This window comes from Orbicella faveolata, unplaced genomic scaffold, assembly GCF_042242905.1.
Source record: "Orbicella faveolata isolate gen_17 unplaced genomic scaffold, um_ofav_v1 contig_48, whole genome shotgun sequence".
Classification (NCBI taxonomy): domain Eukaryota; kingdom Metazoa; phylum Cnidaria; class Anthozoa; order Scleractinia; family Merulinidae; genus Orbicella; species Orbicella faveolata.
In genome coordinates this window covers 2800001-2819299 of record NW_028301578.1, presented here as the reverse complement: position 1 = coordinate 2819299, position 19299 = coordinate 2800001, and the positions used below count along the sequence as shown (strand labels likewise).

General features: G+C 38.5%; 2 protein-coding genes and 1 pseudogene across 3 annotated transcripts in view; 1 reads left to right on the top strand and 2 right to left on the bottom strand.

Moving 5' to 3' along the window:
- The window catches only part of LOC149095962 (uncharacterized), a 302109-nt gene that overhangs the window by 281699 nt on the left and 1111 nt on the right, over positions 1-19299 (top strand). The window contains exons 1-2 of one of the 2 annotated variants that reach the window (XM_089280989.1): positions 9086-9322; positions 18379-18726. In XM_089280989.1, the coding sequence (XP_089137115.1) occupies positions 9226-9322; positions 18379-18726 (445 nt within the window). In that variant the 5' untranslated portion in view covers positions 9086-9225. Of the gene's footprint in view, positions 1-9085; positions 9323-18378; positions 18727-19299 lie in introns of those variants that run through there. The other variant, XM_089280990.1, reaches the window with a different exon arrangement.
- On the bottom strand, positions 1703-2618 carry LOC149095964 (uncharacterized; annotated as a pseudogene).
- LOC149095963 (uncharacterized) lies at positions 2675-3364 on the bottom strand. Its single transcript, XM_089281341.1, has one exon. It carries the CDS (start codon positions 3362-3364, stop codon positions 2675-2677), a length of 690 nt encoding a protein of 229 aa, XP_089137467.1.

The window sequence follows — 19299 nt, the reverse complement described above, 5'->3', positions numbered from 1 at the left end:
ACTTGTTCGTTTTCTTCTTTTATTTTGCACTTTAGGTTTATATTGCATTTTATTTATATTGTACGTCGGAGTTGATTTTCCCCAGCCTAACTGGCAGCCTAACTGGCACAAAGCTTGTAATGAGAGCTTATTTGGGGAAGTAGGCCAAGATGGCCTGTTTATCTTATAGACAAATGTAATGACGGAGCTGATATCCCCCAGCCTAACTGGTACCAAGACTGATTGCTTATTCGGAGAAGTAGGCCATATATTTTGTGTATTAATTGAGGTGTTGTTGCTCAGCAGCCCTACTGGCTCTATCAAATGACTTGTACGAGCGGAGATAGCTTTATTCTTGGTTGCTTTTCAAGGATTTGTCATGTAAATTGTAAATTGTTTGTGTTCGGGTTGGTTCTCGCCAGACCCTCCCAAAATAAACTTATTTGGTTCAGCGATGCTGTGTTGTTATTTGTTGTGGAGTGGAGACAAAATAGTCCGTGACCTGTGGTAGTTAGGAGCATCTTGTCTATCAACTTAAAGGCCACCATGATGCGATCAAGTTTGTCATAAAGCACGGTATAGTTTTTCAGTGCAACACACTCAATATGGTGGTTTAAAATGCTGGCTAGTGGAGTTATCACCAAAAGGCATGTTGAATTTCTAGCTTCGACTCTTCTCGCAATCAACAAGAGCAGCTAAAAATGAAACTTCACCCTTAGCCTGTCGGCAAAATGACTAGCAGATCTTTCATGTCAAAGAAATCTCTGATTGCTTTACTCTGCTTATTAATGAGACCCTGCTCCTGTGCAATTTAGTATAATTTATTTAAGCCACATCCATACAGAGGAAGGGGCAGATCTAACAGTACCAGCGAGGATATTTATATGGGTAACAACAATGCAACCCTCCCCCGCCTTTGCTGGGTAGATGCAGGAAGCAGAAACAAAACGCTGATTATGCTGGCAAAACATGGGTGGCAGGGAAGACAGAGCCTATCTCTCCTAGAGTAGCGGCGTCTCTAGAGGAACCTATGTTACTAAGGGGACCAGAACAGGGGTGCCCTTCTGGGAGGACAATAGGTCAGATGGTACGATGGCACTATCTTGGAGAGATCCGGACCTATTTCCTTGGGGGTAACATAGGCTGGACCAGAAGGGGGGTGCCCTTTTGGGAGGACAATAGGTTAGATGGTAAGATGACACCATCCTGCAGAGATCCGGACCTATTTCCAAGGGTGGCCATAGCATTTACAATGGGGCAAAGTGCAGCCTAGGTTGCACTTCCCTGCCACGAAAAAACCTTTATTGACTAAGCAGCTATGGTTTACACACAATATAACAAATAGAACGTGGCAGTGAATAAACCGAGAAGGCTTAGCAGGCGAAAGCCACCTTTTCACGAAAGGCAATTATAACCACGTGGAGGAAAAAGATTAGAAAGGACAAAGCTACCAATACAGGGAGGGAGGGAGGAAGGGGAAAGCAGAGAACGACCTAGCTTGAATACTAGCTCACAACTGGGACACGGTCAGAAAACAATGGGATTTTACTAACTGGGGATTGAAGGAGTTGGGGGGGGGGGGGTATAGCACGCTGAAATCACATGAGAGCATGGTGGAAAATCCCTGGGAGCTTTGTCGTATGATTTCCCATGTGGTAAAACGATTGCGTTACATTGGACATTGACCTAAGGCTATTGCACAATGGCTAATCGGGGAGAAGATAACAGAACTGGTGACAACCTCAGATGACAGCTACAGAGCCTACATCACACACCTGCTGCGGCTGCAGTGGTAGCTGCACCAATACGGAAACTGTGTGTGATATAATTATCAGCAGGTAGGCCATCAAATTGCAGAGCAGAACGGAGCTCCTTAATCAGGGAGGCACGGGAAGGTAAACAAAGGTGAATGTAGACAAAGGGCCGTAGCAGCTTGTTTACATTGTAGCAAGTAGTCTCTCCTAGCCATCACAGAACAGAGAAAGGTGTTGGACCTTGCTATGGTTAAGGTACAGCCTTTGGGAAAGGGGTCAGGTTTTGGATTGCTTAATGGAAACAAGCAAGTGGTTGGGGAATTCAATGTTAGGGATAAAGGTAACATCCCTTAGACAAAAATGGACAGTAGGGTCAAAACTACTGCTATTACAAGCAAATTCACTTGTACGTAGAAAACCAAAAAAGGCTAAGGTGATGGCAGCCCACAGCATTATACGGTCTACATTGCAACTTTGGGGAGGTTAAAAATAATTGTAAATTGAAACCAATATTTGAATGGTTATGGGGCGGCGAGTTAATTTGGGAGGCATTTGAGACCGTTTAATGCCATTGAGGACCTTTTGCAGGCGATACATTTTTGATAATTTTACTGGAAAATTATGTTGCCTATGGAGATCTTGAACTGCAAACAGGTAAAGTTTGATTGTATTGTAACATATGGTTTTGGCCAGGTGGGCAGCGAAATAAATTAAGGTGATTTCAGATGCCGAGAGAAGAGGGGAAGAGGGACCAATGATACCTTGTAGGAGGCAAAAGGAAATAAAAAGATCCTGGCCGACACCATAGGCTCGATGGGTATTATAGGCCAGCGAGGCACCAAAGTAGTGGTAGACGGAACCTGTTAAATGGCCATTGCTGATGGAGGGATGGCAAGGGGGGTGGGTGAGGCATTAGGAGCCAGAGAGTGGAAGCGATCCATCTAACAACGGGACAGAGAATCAGCTATAGAGTTGTCCAGCCCTGGGATATGTTTGGCAGTGAAGGTAACGTTATGTACTAGGGTCAAAATAGTAATGGAGCGGACCAGATCCATGATCCTGGATGACTTGAAACGTTTTAAATTAATGACAGTAACAACAGGGAGGTTGTCACACCAGAAACAAATACGTTTACCTGACCAGTGGGGACCCGAGAGAAAGCAGGCAATATAAATAGCAAAAGGTTCCTGCAAGTCAATGCTGATCCCAGTAACAGGGTTAAGGCAGTGCTGAGGGAACCTGTGGCTTTGGAACCATTGCCCATTAAGGTACCCACCATAACCGAGATACCTAGAGGCGTCGGTAAATAACTGGAGATCTGGAAAGGAGAGAACAGTGTCCCCCAAGAAGAAACTAGCCCCATTCCAGTGTTCAAGAAAGGCCGGCCACATGGAAACGTCCTTGCAGAATTCTGTATTAAGTTTGATGTGGCATCTAGAGTTGAAAATACCCTTGGTTAAACTAATAATGCGCTGCAGAAAAGTTCGGCCTGGGAGTACAACCCTGCAGACAAACTGAAGGGTACCAATCATGGACTGAAGTCCTTTCAGGGTAGCAGATTTCTTAAGAGACCACTCATTCAAGGCCTCTTTGGTCCTGGTTAGCTTGTCCAGTGGGAGACGGGCTTCCATTGTTTTGGAATCCAGGAAAACACCCAGAAACTCCAGGGACAAACTCCGTGCAACGGCTTCATACAGAACCAATCTTCTGCTTTGCCTGGATACCCATCGTGGCTTTTAACAATTCTGAACGCGACGGCGACTCAAGCAACACGATCGACGCTTCGTCAGCTCGAGTCAGCAAACTACACATTACTCCACACAGAATGACTTCCCTGTACCGCTTTTCATTGCAAACAATGCTCGAGTATTAAAAACCCATTCAAGGACGTCAAACTTGCCAAAAAACCCAGAAGTATCAAGGATCTTTCCGACCTTAAAACGACGCAAAATACCGATCCTTTCGTCGAACTCGGAGAAGTGATTGATCGAAAGCGCAAGCTCGGCGAAGAAAGGGACAGATGGTTATGACCACTGACCAGCTACTGTGACGTCAATAAAACGTATTTCCGCGGTGCCGCCATAGGCCCAGAGCCTTGCAGTAATTTGAGACAACGTTCCGAATCGAGGTGCTATGCTTACGTAGGTAATTACCATAGCACAGATAAAGGCTATTCTTCAGTTCGACATAGCAGCTAATGGTCTCAAACGTACGGAGCGCAGTGAAAGAAAAGCCCAACCTGTTTCCAGGAATTAAAGAAAAAAATCCGTGGATGTCAAACTTCCCGACACGGAGTACCCTTCTCCCTGGAAAAGCTGATAAATATGGAAGTAGTACAAAACCGTTATAGCAAGAGACTGATGAACAAAGATATGTGGAATAATGATGAAAAAGAAAATAACTCGTGTAAATAATAAAGCAAATCGACAATACTAAGCTTCAAATCAATAAAATTCTGAAACAGAATATACCTTGTCTTACATTCACTCCCTTAATTGAATTTAAATACACCACAAACCTCTTACGAGAGGTGGTTGTACTCATTCCAAATTATATTGCGTAGTCTGTGTATTTGATTATTATATTCTTGTTGTGAGTTATGTTAATTATATGGGTTTTACTTGTGTTTCTCTGTTTCTGGTCAACGCTTAAGCGATTCGCTGAAGTAAGCGTTATGATTATTCCTCAGAACATGAATTTTTTTTTCTGAAGAAACTAAAATTCCCGTGAGAAAGTCTCAGAGCAGGATCAGCTTAAGTGTTCCAAGCAGTTCCCCATTAATAGAATTGGTTTGTCTTATCACTTAAATTAAGAGAAAATTTGTAAGTCTCGTGGAAAACAAGAAAGGTTTATAACTATATTGACATAAGATCCACTGCCAGGTGATGCAAATGAAATATTTAACAAAGTTATGAAAAATGCCAAGTTTAAGCTTTTGGAGACGTCGCTACGGGCAAGCTTTTTAATGTTTTCTAAAGTGAATGGAAAACCATTTCTACTGAAACAAAATTTGTTTGTATTTTAACCCCTGTCAAGTCTTTCATCCTCCGTAGTTTCGACTGGAGATTAATGGATGGTTTTTGAGAGCCTCTTCCAAGTCCTGCGTACAGTGAAAGAATTGACAAATATAGGACCTTTTTGAACTGACAGTCCAAGCAAGTTATCTTAACAAGACATGTGCAGTTGAAGTGGCTACTCCGCGGAAAAAGTGAAAATAGCAATTCATTGGCTTGTGCGTGTCGATGAAGTCCAACAACTAGCCAAGTTCAACCTATATGTGCCAAATACAATTCTGATAATCAAGCGAAATTTAGAAATGGGTACGGATAGAAATTTCAGAAAGGCCTGCTAATCATCTTGAAGTTACCGAGTTTTAAATATCGTAAATCCTCGAATTAGCACCACCCCCACCCCCCCCCCCTCTGGAATAAACGTTTCCTTCGAATAAGCGCCCCTCCTAGTGGCCAAACTTTAAAATAAGCACCCCCCATCCCCTCCCCCAACTTTGTGGCCGAGTAATCAGACAACAAAGAATGTATAGTTCTCGTCGTGTTTAATCACTCTTGTCCAGCCTTTTTTTACACAGTCATTAGCAATTTAAATCTTTACAATACAGGACACGTGCTTCTTTTCTTCTAAGTTACAACCTACAATTTCTTGTTTCAGTTTGTAAACGCGTTACGTTTAGAAAAAAATATATAAGTACTAATGGTGCCGCGATTTAAACTTTCGATAAGCTTTTTATGTCGATGAATACCTTACGTTGTTGTTTTCCCGCAGCTGATGTATTATAAAACTGATCATGTCAGGCTGCGATTTAGGAAAAATTAAGTAAGCGTCTCCCCCCCTCCCCTCTCGATTAAACGCCCCCTTTGAACAGGTGCCTTCCGTCTTTCTTAAATGTGAAATAAGCACCCTGGGTGCTAACTCGAGGATTTACGGCAAAATGAATGAATGCAAAGTTTGAAGAACCTCTCAAAATATATGTTCGCTTTAGTGAACAAATTTATGAGTATATATTATCCTATCGAGCCATTGGATCAGCAAGGTAGTGAAATTGATGAGAAACATTTCTTAGTAAAAGTACATTTTGCATACAGTAAATTCGTCCCATTCTCTCACGAGTTTAAAGACCTCTGTTCTCTAAATTCAGTCTTGGCGCATTTTTTTAACCCTCGCTTACAGTGAGATGAAAAGAGTCGCTCTTAAAATCTTGCCCGGTCTCTTTATTTCCTTGCTGATGATGTCCTGTGTCTTGTCTAGAATATTGGCGGTGGTAAACAAGACAGGTGAGAAAAAGTAGTCCTCTTGCTTATCGCTAAGATGTTGAAATTAAAAGTGAATATAAATAAACTTAGTTTTCAAACCTTAAAATATATGACTTTTCATAACTGACAGCCCAAAGCAAGTCATTTAAACAAAACATGTGCAGCTGAAGTGGCCTCTCGAGGATATTGGTAATATAGCAATTGTGTTCGAGATTTCACGTCTACAAGTGGTAGAGAGGTGCCTTTATCATAGGGTATTGTCACAGCACGTGTTTGGTTGATGCCCGCCTGGTAAGCGTAATTTGCGTAGATGAAGTTGCCCATTTGGATATACATGACGAGTTTCTATCAACTACTTAAGCTTAATCCGAAGAAAAGTAAAAAAAGTTTAGCAGAAAAAAGAGTAGATAAAACTTGTTTGTTCATTTGCTTTCATAGAGTATTTTTACCTATCTTTCTCAACTGTTAATTTAGTCGATCAGAATCTAACTTGTTACAATTTGATGTTACAATGTCTTTAAGATACGCTCTATAATTTTTTGTTTCTCAACATTAAAAACATAAGAAATATCACTTCGTCTTACTTTTCAAGACTTTTCTTGGCTCCTTTTGAAGTTTATTTAAAGCTCTCATGATGTTAACCATGAAAAATGTATCGCTACCGATCTAATGATTCAACTCAAGAGTACGATTTGGTTGGGTTAACGTATAACTAGTAAAGAGCCAAAATGTTGAATTCGGAACTAATCAAAAACCAAAATTGTGAATGCAACAATGGTTGAGTCTCGATATAACTTGAATCTGAAAACTTCTTATTTCGGCAAATTACGATTTCCTTTTCAGGTATCTGACAGCATCTTGTCAGTTAAACAATTTCTGTCATTCGTTGTGTCGGAAAGACGACTTTATTTTCTCAGAAAGCAGAATTAGAAGTTATTGGAACATCCAGTGTATGACATTCATTGAAGTTTTGTAATCTGATTGAAGAGACAAATTCGAATCCCTTGCTAGCAAATTTAAAATTGCAAATCGAAGACTGACAGAAAATGGACTTTCTCAATAGCAATTCGTTCGACTTTACCTTAAAATCTTGTCGTTTAAAAGGCTTATTGCTTATTGGAAATGTGTTCTACTCACTTTTTTACCATCTAACTGCAATTCTCGTAGTTACTGGACACATGTAAACAAGTTTCAAAACACTCCTGATCCATTTTTACCTCAATAAAAACGAAACATTATAAATATTGTATTTGTCGTTTAAGGCGCTGTTCTAATTATCATTTGAAAATTTTGCAGGTATTACTTGGAAAGTGTTCATATATACAAATAAATTGCCGACTAACAATTAACGATATCCCATATCCATTTAGAAAAATATTTGTCTGCAAAATTTCGTAAAAAAATCTTCGATTTTAATAGCCTGAATCTGTCACATTCTCTCCCACAGTTATATTGCTTGCAAATTGCTTGTTAGCGCAGGTTTAATCTCATGCCCTAAATTGAGATAGACGCGTTCTTGATGAAAATGTTTTGCAATTACATGGAATTATGATTGTACTGACGACATCTGGTGCTGTGGATAACTTTTTAAAATTAGATTGGAAAGAGACAGAATTATATTAACTTGCACCTTGGAAAGAAGAACGACTATGGTAAATCTGCACGTTAAATCTTAGGTACGTTAAAGTACAAAGGAAACTGTATCAACCTCTAACGAGGCAATAAAAAACGCAAAGCTTTTTCTCAAAGTCCTACAAATAATCATTTATCTTGTTGGTCCAGGTATTTTTTTAATGTCTTAGCTCGTTGGGCTGACTTTAGTTGTAAAGTATTTTATATCCGCACAAAATGGTCCTGGATCTGAATCTGAATCTGAAGAGGCAATGGAAACTGGACAAAGAGTCTTCGCTTGAATCCAACTTTACTGAGTTAAAATCAAACGTACTCCACACGTAGCTTCTACAATTGAAATATATCGGTAAATACCATCGCACAGTAAAATGATGTGATCTGTTTAATCGTTAAAACACTTAAAAATGTATTTTTGGCCATGGAAAAGTCTTATACAAGGAAACTGTGTCCTATTCTGTCTTAAAAGAGTGGCACAGGCGTGGGAATTGCCAGTAATTCTATTTTTTTTTTTTTTCTTTTCGCACAAGTTGATGATGTGACCTGTTAAATCGTCAAAACTAGGTCTCTTAAAAGCCTCTGTGGAGAGGTCTCAGAAATCCCATTTTTGACGAAAACTTAACATAGTTAGCTCACCAAGTGTTTTCGTCAATCATTAACTGAAATAACCCAAGTTAAACCTACTGTTTCCATTTCATTTGACATGAAGATGAAAAGTTTAAAGTGGTAAAATTGAAAAATTCTAAAAACCTGTTCTTCATCTTGAATTTTGAAGGACCACGCCGACAATATTTTACGCCGTATTGAATTACACTTTAGAAAACTATTTTACGTTTCAAGATGAAACATTTACGAGCATATATTATCCTACCTGACGATTACAGAATCAATATAATTACAAAATTCCTAAGCGAAAAAATGATTCCAAAATTGAAATCTAACATTCCCTTATCCCCCTACCTCCCTGTGCGATTGAAATATCTCAGTTAATGTCATTACAACGTGCTATGGGAGAATCTGCTTAATTGTGTAACGAAAATTTGTCCTTTACTGTGTTGGCAGTGGGGTATAGATGTACCCCAAACTGAAAGTTTTCATGACAAGCACTCTTAAAGTTCCCTAAAAATGCAGTAGCTTGAAAAAAAAAATCCTTGCAAATCATGTAAACAAACAAGTTCGACCTGCATGTCTCAGAGCCATTTGATGTTAAGAGGCGATTCTAGCAATACAGCGATATTTTCAGACCTGTAAAACTAATTTGTAAAACTGAACAATTCTAAAAAGGCTGTTCTTCATCTTGAGTTTTGAAGAACCTCTCAAACAATATTTTTCGCTCTAGCGAACTCTTCTTTTGAAGTCTATTTTAGTTTTCTCGGAATTAAGTAATAGGATGAAAAATTTAAAAGTGTATATTGTCCTATCAGGTGATTGGACAGTCAATGCAATAGCGTAATTCCTAAGAAACATGTTTTGCTAAGGGTTTTGCTATAAGTTTCGATACGGTAAACTTGCATCATTCTCTCAAGAGGTTACAAAACTCTCTCTTCTAAGTAAATTCAGTATTGGCGCAATTTTTACCCTCGCTCACTTTTGAGATGAAAAGGCTCGTTAAAATATCGCCCTGTCTCTTAATTTCTATGCTGATGATGCCCAGTGTCTTCTCTGGAAGATTGCCAATGGTAAACAAGACAGGTGAGTAAAAGTAGTCTTCTTGCTTCTCGCTAAGATGGTCAAATTAAAACTGGATATACGTAAACTTTAGTTTTCAAATCCTAAGGGATTTCAAAGACAGTGCACGTTTCGGTTATGTACCTAATGAATTTCACGTCAGAAGATACATCTCAAGCTACTGAAATACAGATCAAACCCGCTAAAAAAATCGACATTACACACAAAAAAAATAACAGTTGAGAAACTATCTTCCCAATTCATGATTCCTCGATTAATTTTCATAGCGGAGCTTCAGCGCGCGAAGCGCGCCAGCGAAGCACCATGGGTAAATAGAGTTGGTAACCCATCAAGCCGAGAAAATTTGGTTATGACGTCAGCGTACCAGCGAGCGAACGCCGTCCGTACAGACTCTGGGGGCGGGGGAGGGGCGTCTCGAGGTAGGCCTCACGGGGAAGCTAAGGAATGCCATCTGTTCTGGGCGGGATTTTTCAGAAAAGTGAGGGAAAGAAAAACTTATCTCTATTTTTTATGTTAACAAACGATCGGAGGGGTTGATCTAACGTTTTCAAGATAGGGTTTAACTGAAGCAGAACGCGAAAGAGAACGGCAGAGAGCAAGGATTAACAGCCAAAGAAGTGGCGAAGAAGATCGCGAAAGAGCGGGCCAAGGCTAGAAAGGAGGCGAGATAGTACTGAACAATGCTGTGAATTAGATCGAGTTAGGGCTAGAGAAAGGATATGAAATAATACCGAACAATGCCGTGAGGCAGAGCGAACGACGGCTATAGAAAAGAGCTGGAATACCCGAGAAGTTTACTCAGAAGACTACAGAACTTCGCGCGTCGAGATGTGCAGCCGTGCAAGAAGTCACATGATTAGGTGATCAACAAGAGAAATCAAACGTGTTTCTTGTGTTTAGAGGAAAAAACACAACGGGAAAAAGTGTTTGATTCGTTATAGGATTCAAAATGAAGTGAACTGCGAAATTGTGGTAAGCGACTTTGTTACATAGAAACTTTCGCGTTTCCCATAAAAATTATGTAGTTGCTTCGGCGAGATAAGCTTAGAAGTTAAGCTTATATCTTCAATAGGAGTTTTAAAGTCTCCCTGATTATCTGATTTGGAACCATACTGGGGGAAATTTGATAAATTTCAAACAAGACTAGAGTTGTTGTTGAATATAAAGTTGCATATTGTAAACAAACAAGCTTAGTTTTCTGTCGTTTTTCGCCGTATACCGATAACCTCACGTCTAAAAGTAATAAAACTGTATTTGCAAATACTGTCAGGCGAGTTTTGAAGTTTTCTTTGTGTTAGTAAGGACAGCCGCTTTGTAGACTGCTATAATTTCTTCTGTTTACCTTTGGAAGAAGCAAAACCATCGATTTGCTATCCTTGACAGCTTTTCAGGACGCTCGTATGTTGTCATGCTTACTGCGTTTACAAATTATGGAGACTTCCTCGTTTTGTTTGTTTAATTTATTGGGTTTAGTGAAATGTTTGGCTGAATTTCTTTTAAAGGTATTGGTAAAAGACTGGTAAAGCTACGGCCGAAAAAAGGACTGCAAAGCCGTCGGCAAAAATAATATTCAAATTATGCTTTGGCGCGAATAATTGTTAAACTTAAACACCGCAAGTCTTTTAGATTTTGGACGTTTTGTGGCTTCTAAATGCTTTGTTGGCTTTAACTGGAATGATAATCAATCTTAAACGAATTTTCTGTAACAGCTCTGGCATCCTTCGTTTGATTCAGGTGTAGTGATATGCATATTGTGTTTATGTAGTTTTCCTCGGTTTTGTTGTTGTTTTTGAAATGTCAAGTGGGTGATTAGTATTACACTAGGCTTGCTGATGCAGCAAGTATGGAACATAATTTTCCAAAATACTAAATCAATACACTCTTCTGAAACGTGGTAAATTGCTAATAGCACCTCCATATTCCCCTTTTGCACATGAACACGAACTATTTTTTCTACATCAATCAATGACCCTGCATGCAGAGAAAGCTCTACACAGAGATGATTCCATTGGTGCCACTGCATTCGGGGATACAAGCTCCCTATTTTTCAATTTTTTGAGGGGTTGTACGTGTTCAACTTTGGTGCATGTAAGATATATTTTCTATCCATTCAGCTGTAATTTTACTGATGTCTTAATTAAACATATCTTGGATTTGGCTGACCAAATGCACATATGCATCAAAACCTCCGAGTGTGTTCAATTGTCTACATGTGGTGAAGGCAAAATATGTGTAGATGGTATACCTTACTTATAGCTTACTGATTAATTTTTGACATAATTTAATTACAAAATTATATATTTGATGGGGTCACCCAGTAGTTAACAGTCCCTGTAGTCCACAGTCTTCGTGGAGAAAAAAAAAACACATCAATTATTGAAGTTGAATTATAAAATTGTTAATAATAGCCTACATGCTGTAAGTGTTCATCCACAAAGTGTTATTTTTACCATTAATGCCAAGGTGATTTTTTCATTGTAAATGTTGCAATTTTGCAGTAGGGAATGGATCTCATTATATTCCTGTATGCTCTTCTTAATACTGTACAGCTGTCATACCTTTAACTGTATCTTTTCACAGTCACTTTTGGGAAGTGTCTGAAGGCTATGTAGAATTCCAGTATGTTTTAAAAGGTAGACAGTATTAATAGCATATTTTATAATAAAAAAAAAAAAAAAAAAAAAAAAACTGAACCATTGATAGATGTACAGCATGAAGGCAAATAGCAATGCACGATTATGTTACAAAATGTATGTACAAATTCATGCCACCACTGAGTCAGTTGTAAACATTGTAATATTTAGATTTAACCAAGCCTAAAAGTGGAGCTCCTGGGCCGGGTTGCTCAAAGCCCGAGTAAGCTAACCCAGGATTTTGATGTGAGTTTTGTAACTTTGCATTGAGGTTTTCTGTTTATAATGTCTGGCCTTCTGTTTTGAGTTTCAATAATCTCAAACTACGTAAAACATAAGCAGTGAAAAACATTAGTATACCTTCTGAACAACCCGGCCCTGATCAACAAGTTAACCTAGCTTGAGCCCACGATCCAATAGAAAACCAGTACTTTGTCAACGGTCAACTTTTTAAAAAACATGTGATCTTGATGAGCTCTTAACCTGAGCCCGTGATATGGTCACATAATACTGGTCAGCAGATACCTTGTTTTGACAGCTGTCAATTGACCATGACATGGATGTCCAATATCATACATGTACGATTAAACTATGGCCGCCATGTTCTGTGGCGTTGGCTTTGTTGGGCGCACCCGCCATGATCCACACTACTAGACATGTTGACCATGAAAAAATAGTTCTATGGTTTTCTATTTGTAAACGTGCATGTGGTTCTGTTTCTATAGTTATGGGGCTCCGCTTGGCGGCAGCCGCTGGGAGCTCCGCTATGAAGGTGGCTGTGTCATAAATTGTCTCACAAAAAATGGAAGGAAGCAATAAGTTCATGGTTTAAGGTTACTGTATATAAGTGTTTCGCATCCAAGAGAAGTAATGCTCCCCTCTTACACTGTACTGTAGATACCTAAACCCCTATATCAAATTAAAGCTTACAGAGCTGGTTATCAAACGACACCAAGAATTTTGAAATAAAATGAATTATCCAATTATCCAGGCCCCCTAATGGGAGTGTCCAAATCACCTTCAGAAAGCTACAGCTCAATGCAATTTTTTTTGCTAATTTGATATGTTACTCAGGTTCTAGACCCAAAGTGCTTAAACAATATGTCTGCATTTTGCCATATTCAATTTCAGTGGAAATAAAAGTTACAGAACAATCATTTGAAATACGATTAAAAACATATACGAAGTGATTGTACAAAACTCACTTTTGGAAAAAAAAATTCAAAATAAAATATCCCGTGACATGTTTTTGTTGTTTACATGTCAAATTAGCTACATCGCTTAGATGCATGACACTTCAAAAGGCATATGGTAACCCTAAAGATACAGCATTTACGACCGAGTGATTCTAAACTATATTCTTATTCTAGATCTAGACTACACAGTTATATCACTGTCACTCAAGACTGCATAACCTTCATGATCTAAAGGCAAGGACAAGATCAGATCTACTGACTTTTTCAAAAAGAGGAAGCTTGGGATTGCATAACCCCAGATATGCATGTTTGCCAAGATGACTTGACATCCCAATTTGTTTATTTAGTTATTTATTTATTTTTTTAACCAGTACATTGAATACAGACTAAGGACAACAAAAGAAAAGCCACTAGCTGGAATGCAAACAGTTTTAAGACCTAAATTGAAGATCAAGATGTCTATAATTATTTGGGTAGGACAATAATAAACTGAGAGAAAAGTTCAAGCCACTAGATGGAATGCAAACAATTTATAGACACTGCAAAAGTGTTACTCTTTTCTTTTCAGTCAAGACTGAAGTGTCATCATGTTCAAGGTTAAAAGGATCATATCTGAAATAATTTTCCTAATAGGCCTAGTGCAATAGTGGACGACATCGCCTCAGCAAAGACAGGAAGATCTTCCAGTGTCATTTGTTTATTGCAGTTATACGAAGTAAGAAAGATACCAAATTTACATTCTCCAGACCTGCTAATCAAACTTTGACAATCCTACCTGCAAGACAACTCAGAAGACTTGCATGAACTCTTCATATCACATCAAATACATCAAATGAATGGTTCTTGATCCTTCTCAAACAGTACTCAACAATTAATGACACAAGATACAACCATGGTACAGACAAACATGATGCCTGTGCTGACCTTTCATGAAAGCATATACATTGCTGATGAAAACTTTAAATAAGCATGAAAGCAAGTAACTTTTAATTAATTAAATTAGGAAAAAAGTAGACATAGAGTTCTAGAGCTGGTATTCTTGGTTTGCACCGTCACACAAAAATTAATTCGAATTGACCATTCAGTGGATAAATTCAAGACATTGTGTTGTTATAGGAGATAAATAAAGAAGACACCTTTCCAAGTTTTAGCTCTACAGGCTCTGCATCTTCCCAAGCTTCAGATGTTTGATGAAATATTTTGTGCAAATTTACAGAGCCCAGTATGACACTGCCATGTTGGTGTACCTCCAATGTACACCAACATTGCAGCAGGCGAATATTGTAAACATCTGGAAGTTACTTTGGATATCTAGACGGCTGATTATCTGAACTGAACAAACAAACATATAACTATTAAGCACTTTTCCCAATACTTTAACTTCTAAAAGGCTAAAAGCCACGAGATAAGTAAATATTTTTTTTGACAAATGCTTTCGTAGCTTTATGTTACGCACCACCATAACTCTGAAATTCAAAATGTGCTTGTTTCCAGACAAAGCAAGCTATTAAGGTGAAAAGTTGTTAAAAGATGTAAATTTATACCCCTCTTATGCCTGATGAGGATAAAAACTTTAACTGGTGGCTCTTTAGTTTTGGATTTTAGAAAATGATCATGTCACGTGCAAATGAAGATTATCCTTGAAGTCAGATTGGGTAAGATTTGAGTCCTAGATTGAATTTTGGTGGTTTCGCTAACCTTGGTATCATCTTTGGTTAAACTAGCAACTCAATTTATTTTAGCAAACAATTACAATCCCTTGGGCCCAATGGTTCGGTGATCTAAACACCTTGGAAAGATTGACCATGATAAATACAAATGTTTGCTAATTTTGCAATTAGTTGTGGCAAACAGTAAACACCTCAAATTTTCCGCTGTTCCTTCCCAAATAAATTTGCACTTGATTCACATATTACAAAATATAATGGAAGACTTCTATTTTCATCAATATCACTCGTCGCTCTTCGTCGTTGTCAAAATTATTATAATGAAACGAAATAATGAAAGTGCTGACTGGGATCGTTTGCGCTTGAGTGATTCAACGGCCACTAGTCGTGCCGGCCCAGCACATTGGTTTGTAAAAACAGTTTTCTCATGTTAAAACTATCCCAAAACCTCTTCGCTAGTGTTTAAATAGCCTGTGAGAGCAATTATCTAATTTCTCCTATAACCGAAATAGAGGATTTATTTTGAGACCGGTCACAAAACAAATTTGTTCCATGACCGACAGAAACTGATCTGTTTCTGTGGTTTCTGTGGTTGTAGATCTCGCTCACGATTGGTTATAACACAATAAACATTCCAGACATATTTTAGGTGTTCATGGTCTTGTGAGTTTGACTGTAAGACTCTCCACCAACTGCATAGGTACCATGCACTTCAATTGAACAATCTTATAACAGTGATTGGCCTTTTTAGGGACTACACATTATAGCACATTGGCCAAAATACAAATAGTCCAAAAACGAAGAACAGACTAGAAAGTAAATTTAGCAAAGCCTGCAATGATTACAAAATGATTAAGCCTTGTTATTGTTTTATTCAACCAACACATACTTAGCATAAGCTTTTGCTGAAAAGGATAGTACAAATCTGCAACGATATTCCCACAACTCTGGTTAACGTTGCACTATCTAGTGAAACCACAACCTGCATGCCTCTTGTAAGATTTGTTTGTCAAATAGAACCAATAAATTGTATCCATTTTAGCATTCTGCAAACAGAATATAAGTGGACATAAATAAATAAACAAATTAATTATTCAAAATTATTCCATTAAATTACTGTAACTAACATAATAGCCACCTAATTTGTTATAAACTACAACTAGATTCCAACCTGGGACCTACAGAAATTTGATTACCTATGGTATTTTGAACTTTAACATCCAACATTTAAGTACATTGTATATGGGAGTAGACTCTTTTTCCTTTATGTTCTAAAGATACTAATTTATGCACTACATCATTTACTCTGTACTGATAATGCTGCTTACAAAATTCTAACAGTTTAGCTGTTCTATATATTTAAATGATTCTGTGGTTATTTTATGAAAGGGCCTGTACGGTCAAATATTCTTTGATGGCCTATGTAGTTTAGTAATGTACAAAGATGTTCTGATTTCACTTCCACTTTGCTGGCAATCAAATTGAAAATCGTCAGTGTAACACGCAGACTGCGGACTGCAGACTAGGATAAAATGCAGACTGAGAGTAAAATGCAGACTGAGAGTAAAATGCAGACTGAGAGTAAAATGCATACTGCAGACTACAGACTTCATAAGTACGTATCGTTTTATAATAAGTATCAGGCGCTGATCTTAAATATGATTATTCAGGCTAACTGCAGTGAAAGACTGCACTCCGGTCAGCTGAGTCGCGCTCCGGTTAGAGTGAATATCACTCCAGGTAGCCTGGATATCACTTAGGTTAGCCTAAAACAATGCTCCAGTTAGCCTGTTTTAGGTTAGGACTCAATGGTCAGTCTGCATTTTAGTCTGTAGTTTGCGGTCCGCAGTCTGCGTTTTACATTGACCGAATCAAAAATCTAGTGTCAAATAAGCTTACTTACACTGTAAAACTGTAATCAACCCTAAAGCCTACCACTATCAACAATGAAAAATATCAGATGGCTCACCTCTTAATCTTTTCAAGAAAGTACCTATTCTTGTGTCAACATTTCATGGCGTTCAACTTCGATTTTTTCTGTTGCGGATCTTGTTAGACCTTTCGTGAACACGTTGCTTATGATCTGACATGTTTTTAACTGAGTATTAATTTTTCCGATACCTAATAAAGAGGAAAAATCACTTGAAACATAAAAACTCTGATCAAAATGGTTAAATCCGACGTGTTTTGCAGGATTATATGCTTGTCACGGGCGGCGAATTAATGTATTGTTCCCAGTCTTCCTCGGCCCCCCTCGAGAGGGGAAATCCGCTGATGTTGTGTTTGTAAGGTACATTTCGGTGCATCATACATAATATACTTAAGCGCGCAATGTAAGTTGGGAAGTTGATTATTAAAGCAGCATGGCGGACTTCTAGATTGGATTCGTGTGTCGTATCCGTCCATTGCAATAATCCAGTTCCATCGGTTGTGGAACGTGACAGCCGAGTGCAGGCGCAGGGCTACATGAAGGGCGACCCAACATGGGACGATTTGTGTAACGAACGTTCGAAGAGATCTAGATAGAAAAAAGTCGTGGGGGAGGCGGAAGGGGTGGCCTCTTAAGTTCCCTTGAAATCTGCCCATGAATTAACGCTCAATTTTCGTTATCATTATCACATCGCTTAGACTGCGAGCAGTCTCTCTCTTCCTCGAAAATCCGTGGGGATTATAAACAATTATTGGTTGAGGTTTTTGTGATATCCGGAATAATCAAGGTCGAGGAAAGTGAAGCTGATAACACAAACTGAGACCTTGATTACTTTGGATGTCACAAAAACCGAATCTAATAATTGTTTTATCATACATTGTTTTAAAGAAAATAACGACAAACTCATTATCGCACAGTTTATTTTCGACAAGCCATGTTATTACTTCGCTGTCCGTGAACTTGGCATTACTCTTGAAAATCATGCATGGCGCGCGCAACCTACAGATTATTCACTAATCTGCTAGCAGATTAGTGAATAATCTGTAGGTTGCGCTGTTTCCCAGAATTAATTGTAGTTTGTTTGTTTTCGTTTTTTTTAGCCAATGACAAGACAGATGGTGACTACAACGTATAGTGATTTTAATTATTAACAACCTGCAATTAAATAACTGAGGAGCTCCGCTTTTGGGCTTGGCTACATCTATATATTAATTACTTTTCATGTCATTTTGTTCTAGCTCTCACTTGTTTTCAACCAGCAGCCATACTTAAATTTCGCTTCGATAGCTTTTAAACCCCGAGTATTTTGAATGGGCAAGAAGATTTTTAATCTGTGAAAAGCAGGTATTAGAAAGAGTATGAGATACCTTGGCTAATACAAAAAGCAGGGAAGGAGCATTTGTAAAGTGGAAAAATATCTCAGATGCCGTAAAGAATTCGTAGAGATCCCACTTTTCAGTTTATAGAGGGGTTACAGTTACGCCTTGACTCAGATTCAAAATAATAATAATAATAATGATAATGATAAATAAGTAAATAAATGAATAAATAAATAAAACGAAAAACAGGCCTGTGATTCATTTAACAGCGAGTCAGCCAAGAATGTTTATATTATATTTTATTTGTAAACTAGATAACCACGCTCGTATACCCGACATCAAGAACAGCACTGAAGAAGACCACGATCAAGATGTTGAAGGAATCCGACGAGCGGCTCAGCTTCCTGCCAATATATTTTTAAATTCTAACCAGCCATGCTTCACACAGTTCTTTTTACACGGACAGCCACCAATTGGGTTACGCACTGCTAATTTACAGAATATGAGATACATCTGTCAAGAGAGACAGCCGCCGGGAGTCTACTACTACGCGTCGATGCACGATGAAGCTCGAGGAATTCCAGTGTATTCAGGGTACCGTTTGCATAGAGGAAACATTGCTTTTCAAGCACAACATGTAGATGGATGGATCCAAACTCCCGGTAACATATTTACATGTACAAAAAAAAAAAAAAAAAGAGGATGAAGAGTGAGAGAGTTAATCTCCATGTAGACCTTACTTCGAAAGTAATACCTTCTAAATTATATTTGACATAGTAGTCCTCCCATGTTATATATTGCAACGCAAGTTGCGTAGAAACGTCATACACGAAGAATGAAAATAAGTGTGGAGGCGTTTGGGCTGCCCACCCGACTAAACTTTGGCTCAGAGGATCGGTTACGGATTTCTATACGCCTCTAGGGATTTCTGAAGCCTGGTGTGAGAAATTACTTAGGGAAGAAGGCCTTTATGATTATGGCGAATTAACTCTCTTACCCTTAGGTAAAGCCCTATCTATTCGATCAACCCGTGGGGATGAGGGTGAGAAGAGTATCCGTAGTATCTTATAACGAATTTGGAGTAATACTGTAATCTTGCAAAAGGTCGGGGGCAGTTCCACAAGCAGGTACACGGCCTGTTGTGTGATAATCGTACCTCCAAACGCTTTCAAAATTATTTCTTGCTAATCTTCTTATGCCCTTAAAGGAACTCAGTCGAATGGCATTTTGATTTC

What these genes read in the sequence shown, in the direction of transcription:
- LOC149095963 (XM_089281341.1), bottom strand. Translation starts at nt 3,364, where the DNA reads ATGGAAGCCCGTCTCCCACTGGACAAGCTAACCAGGACCAAAGAGGCC.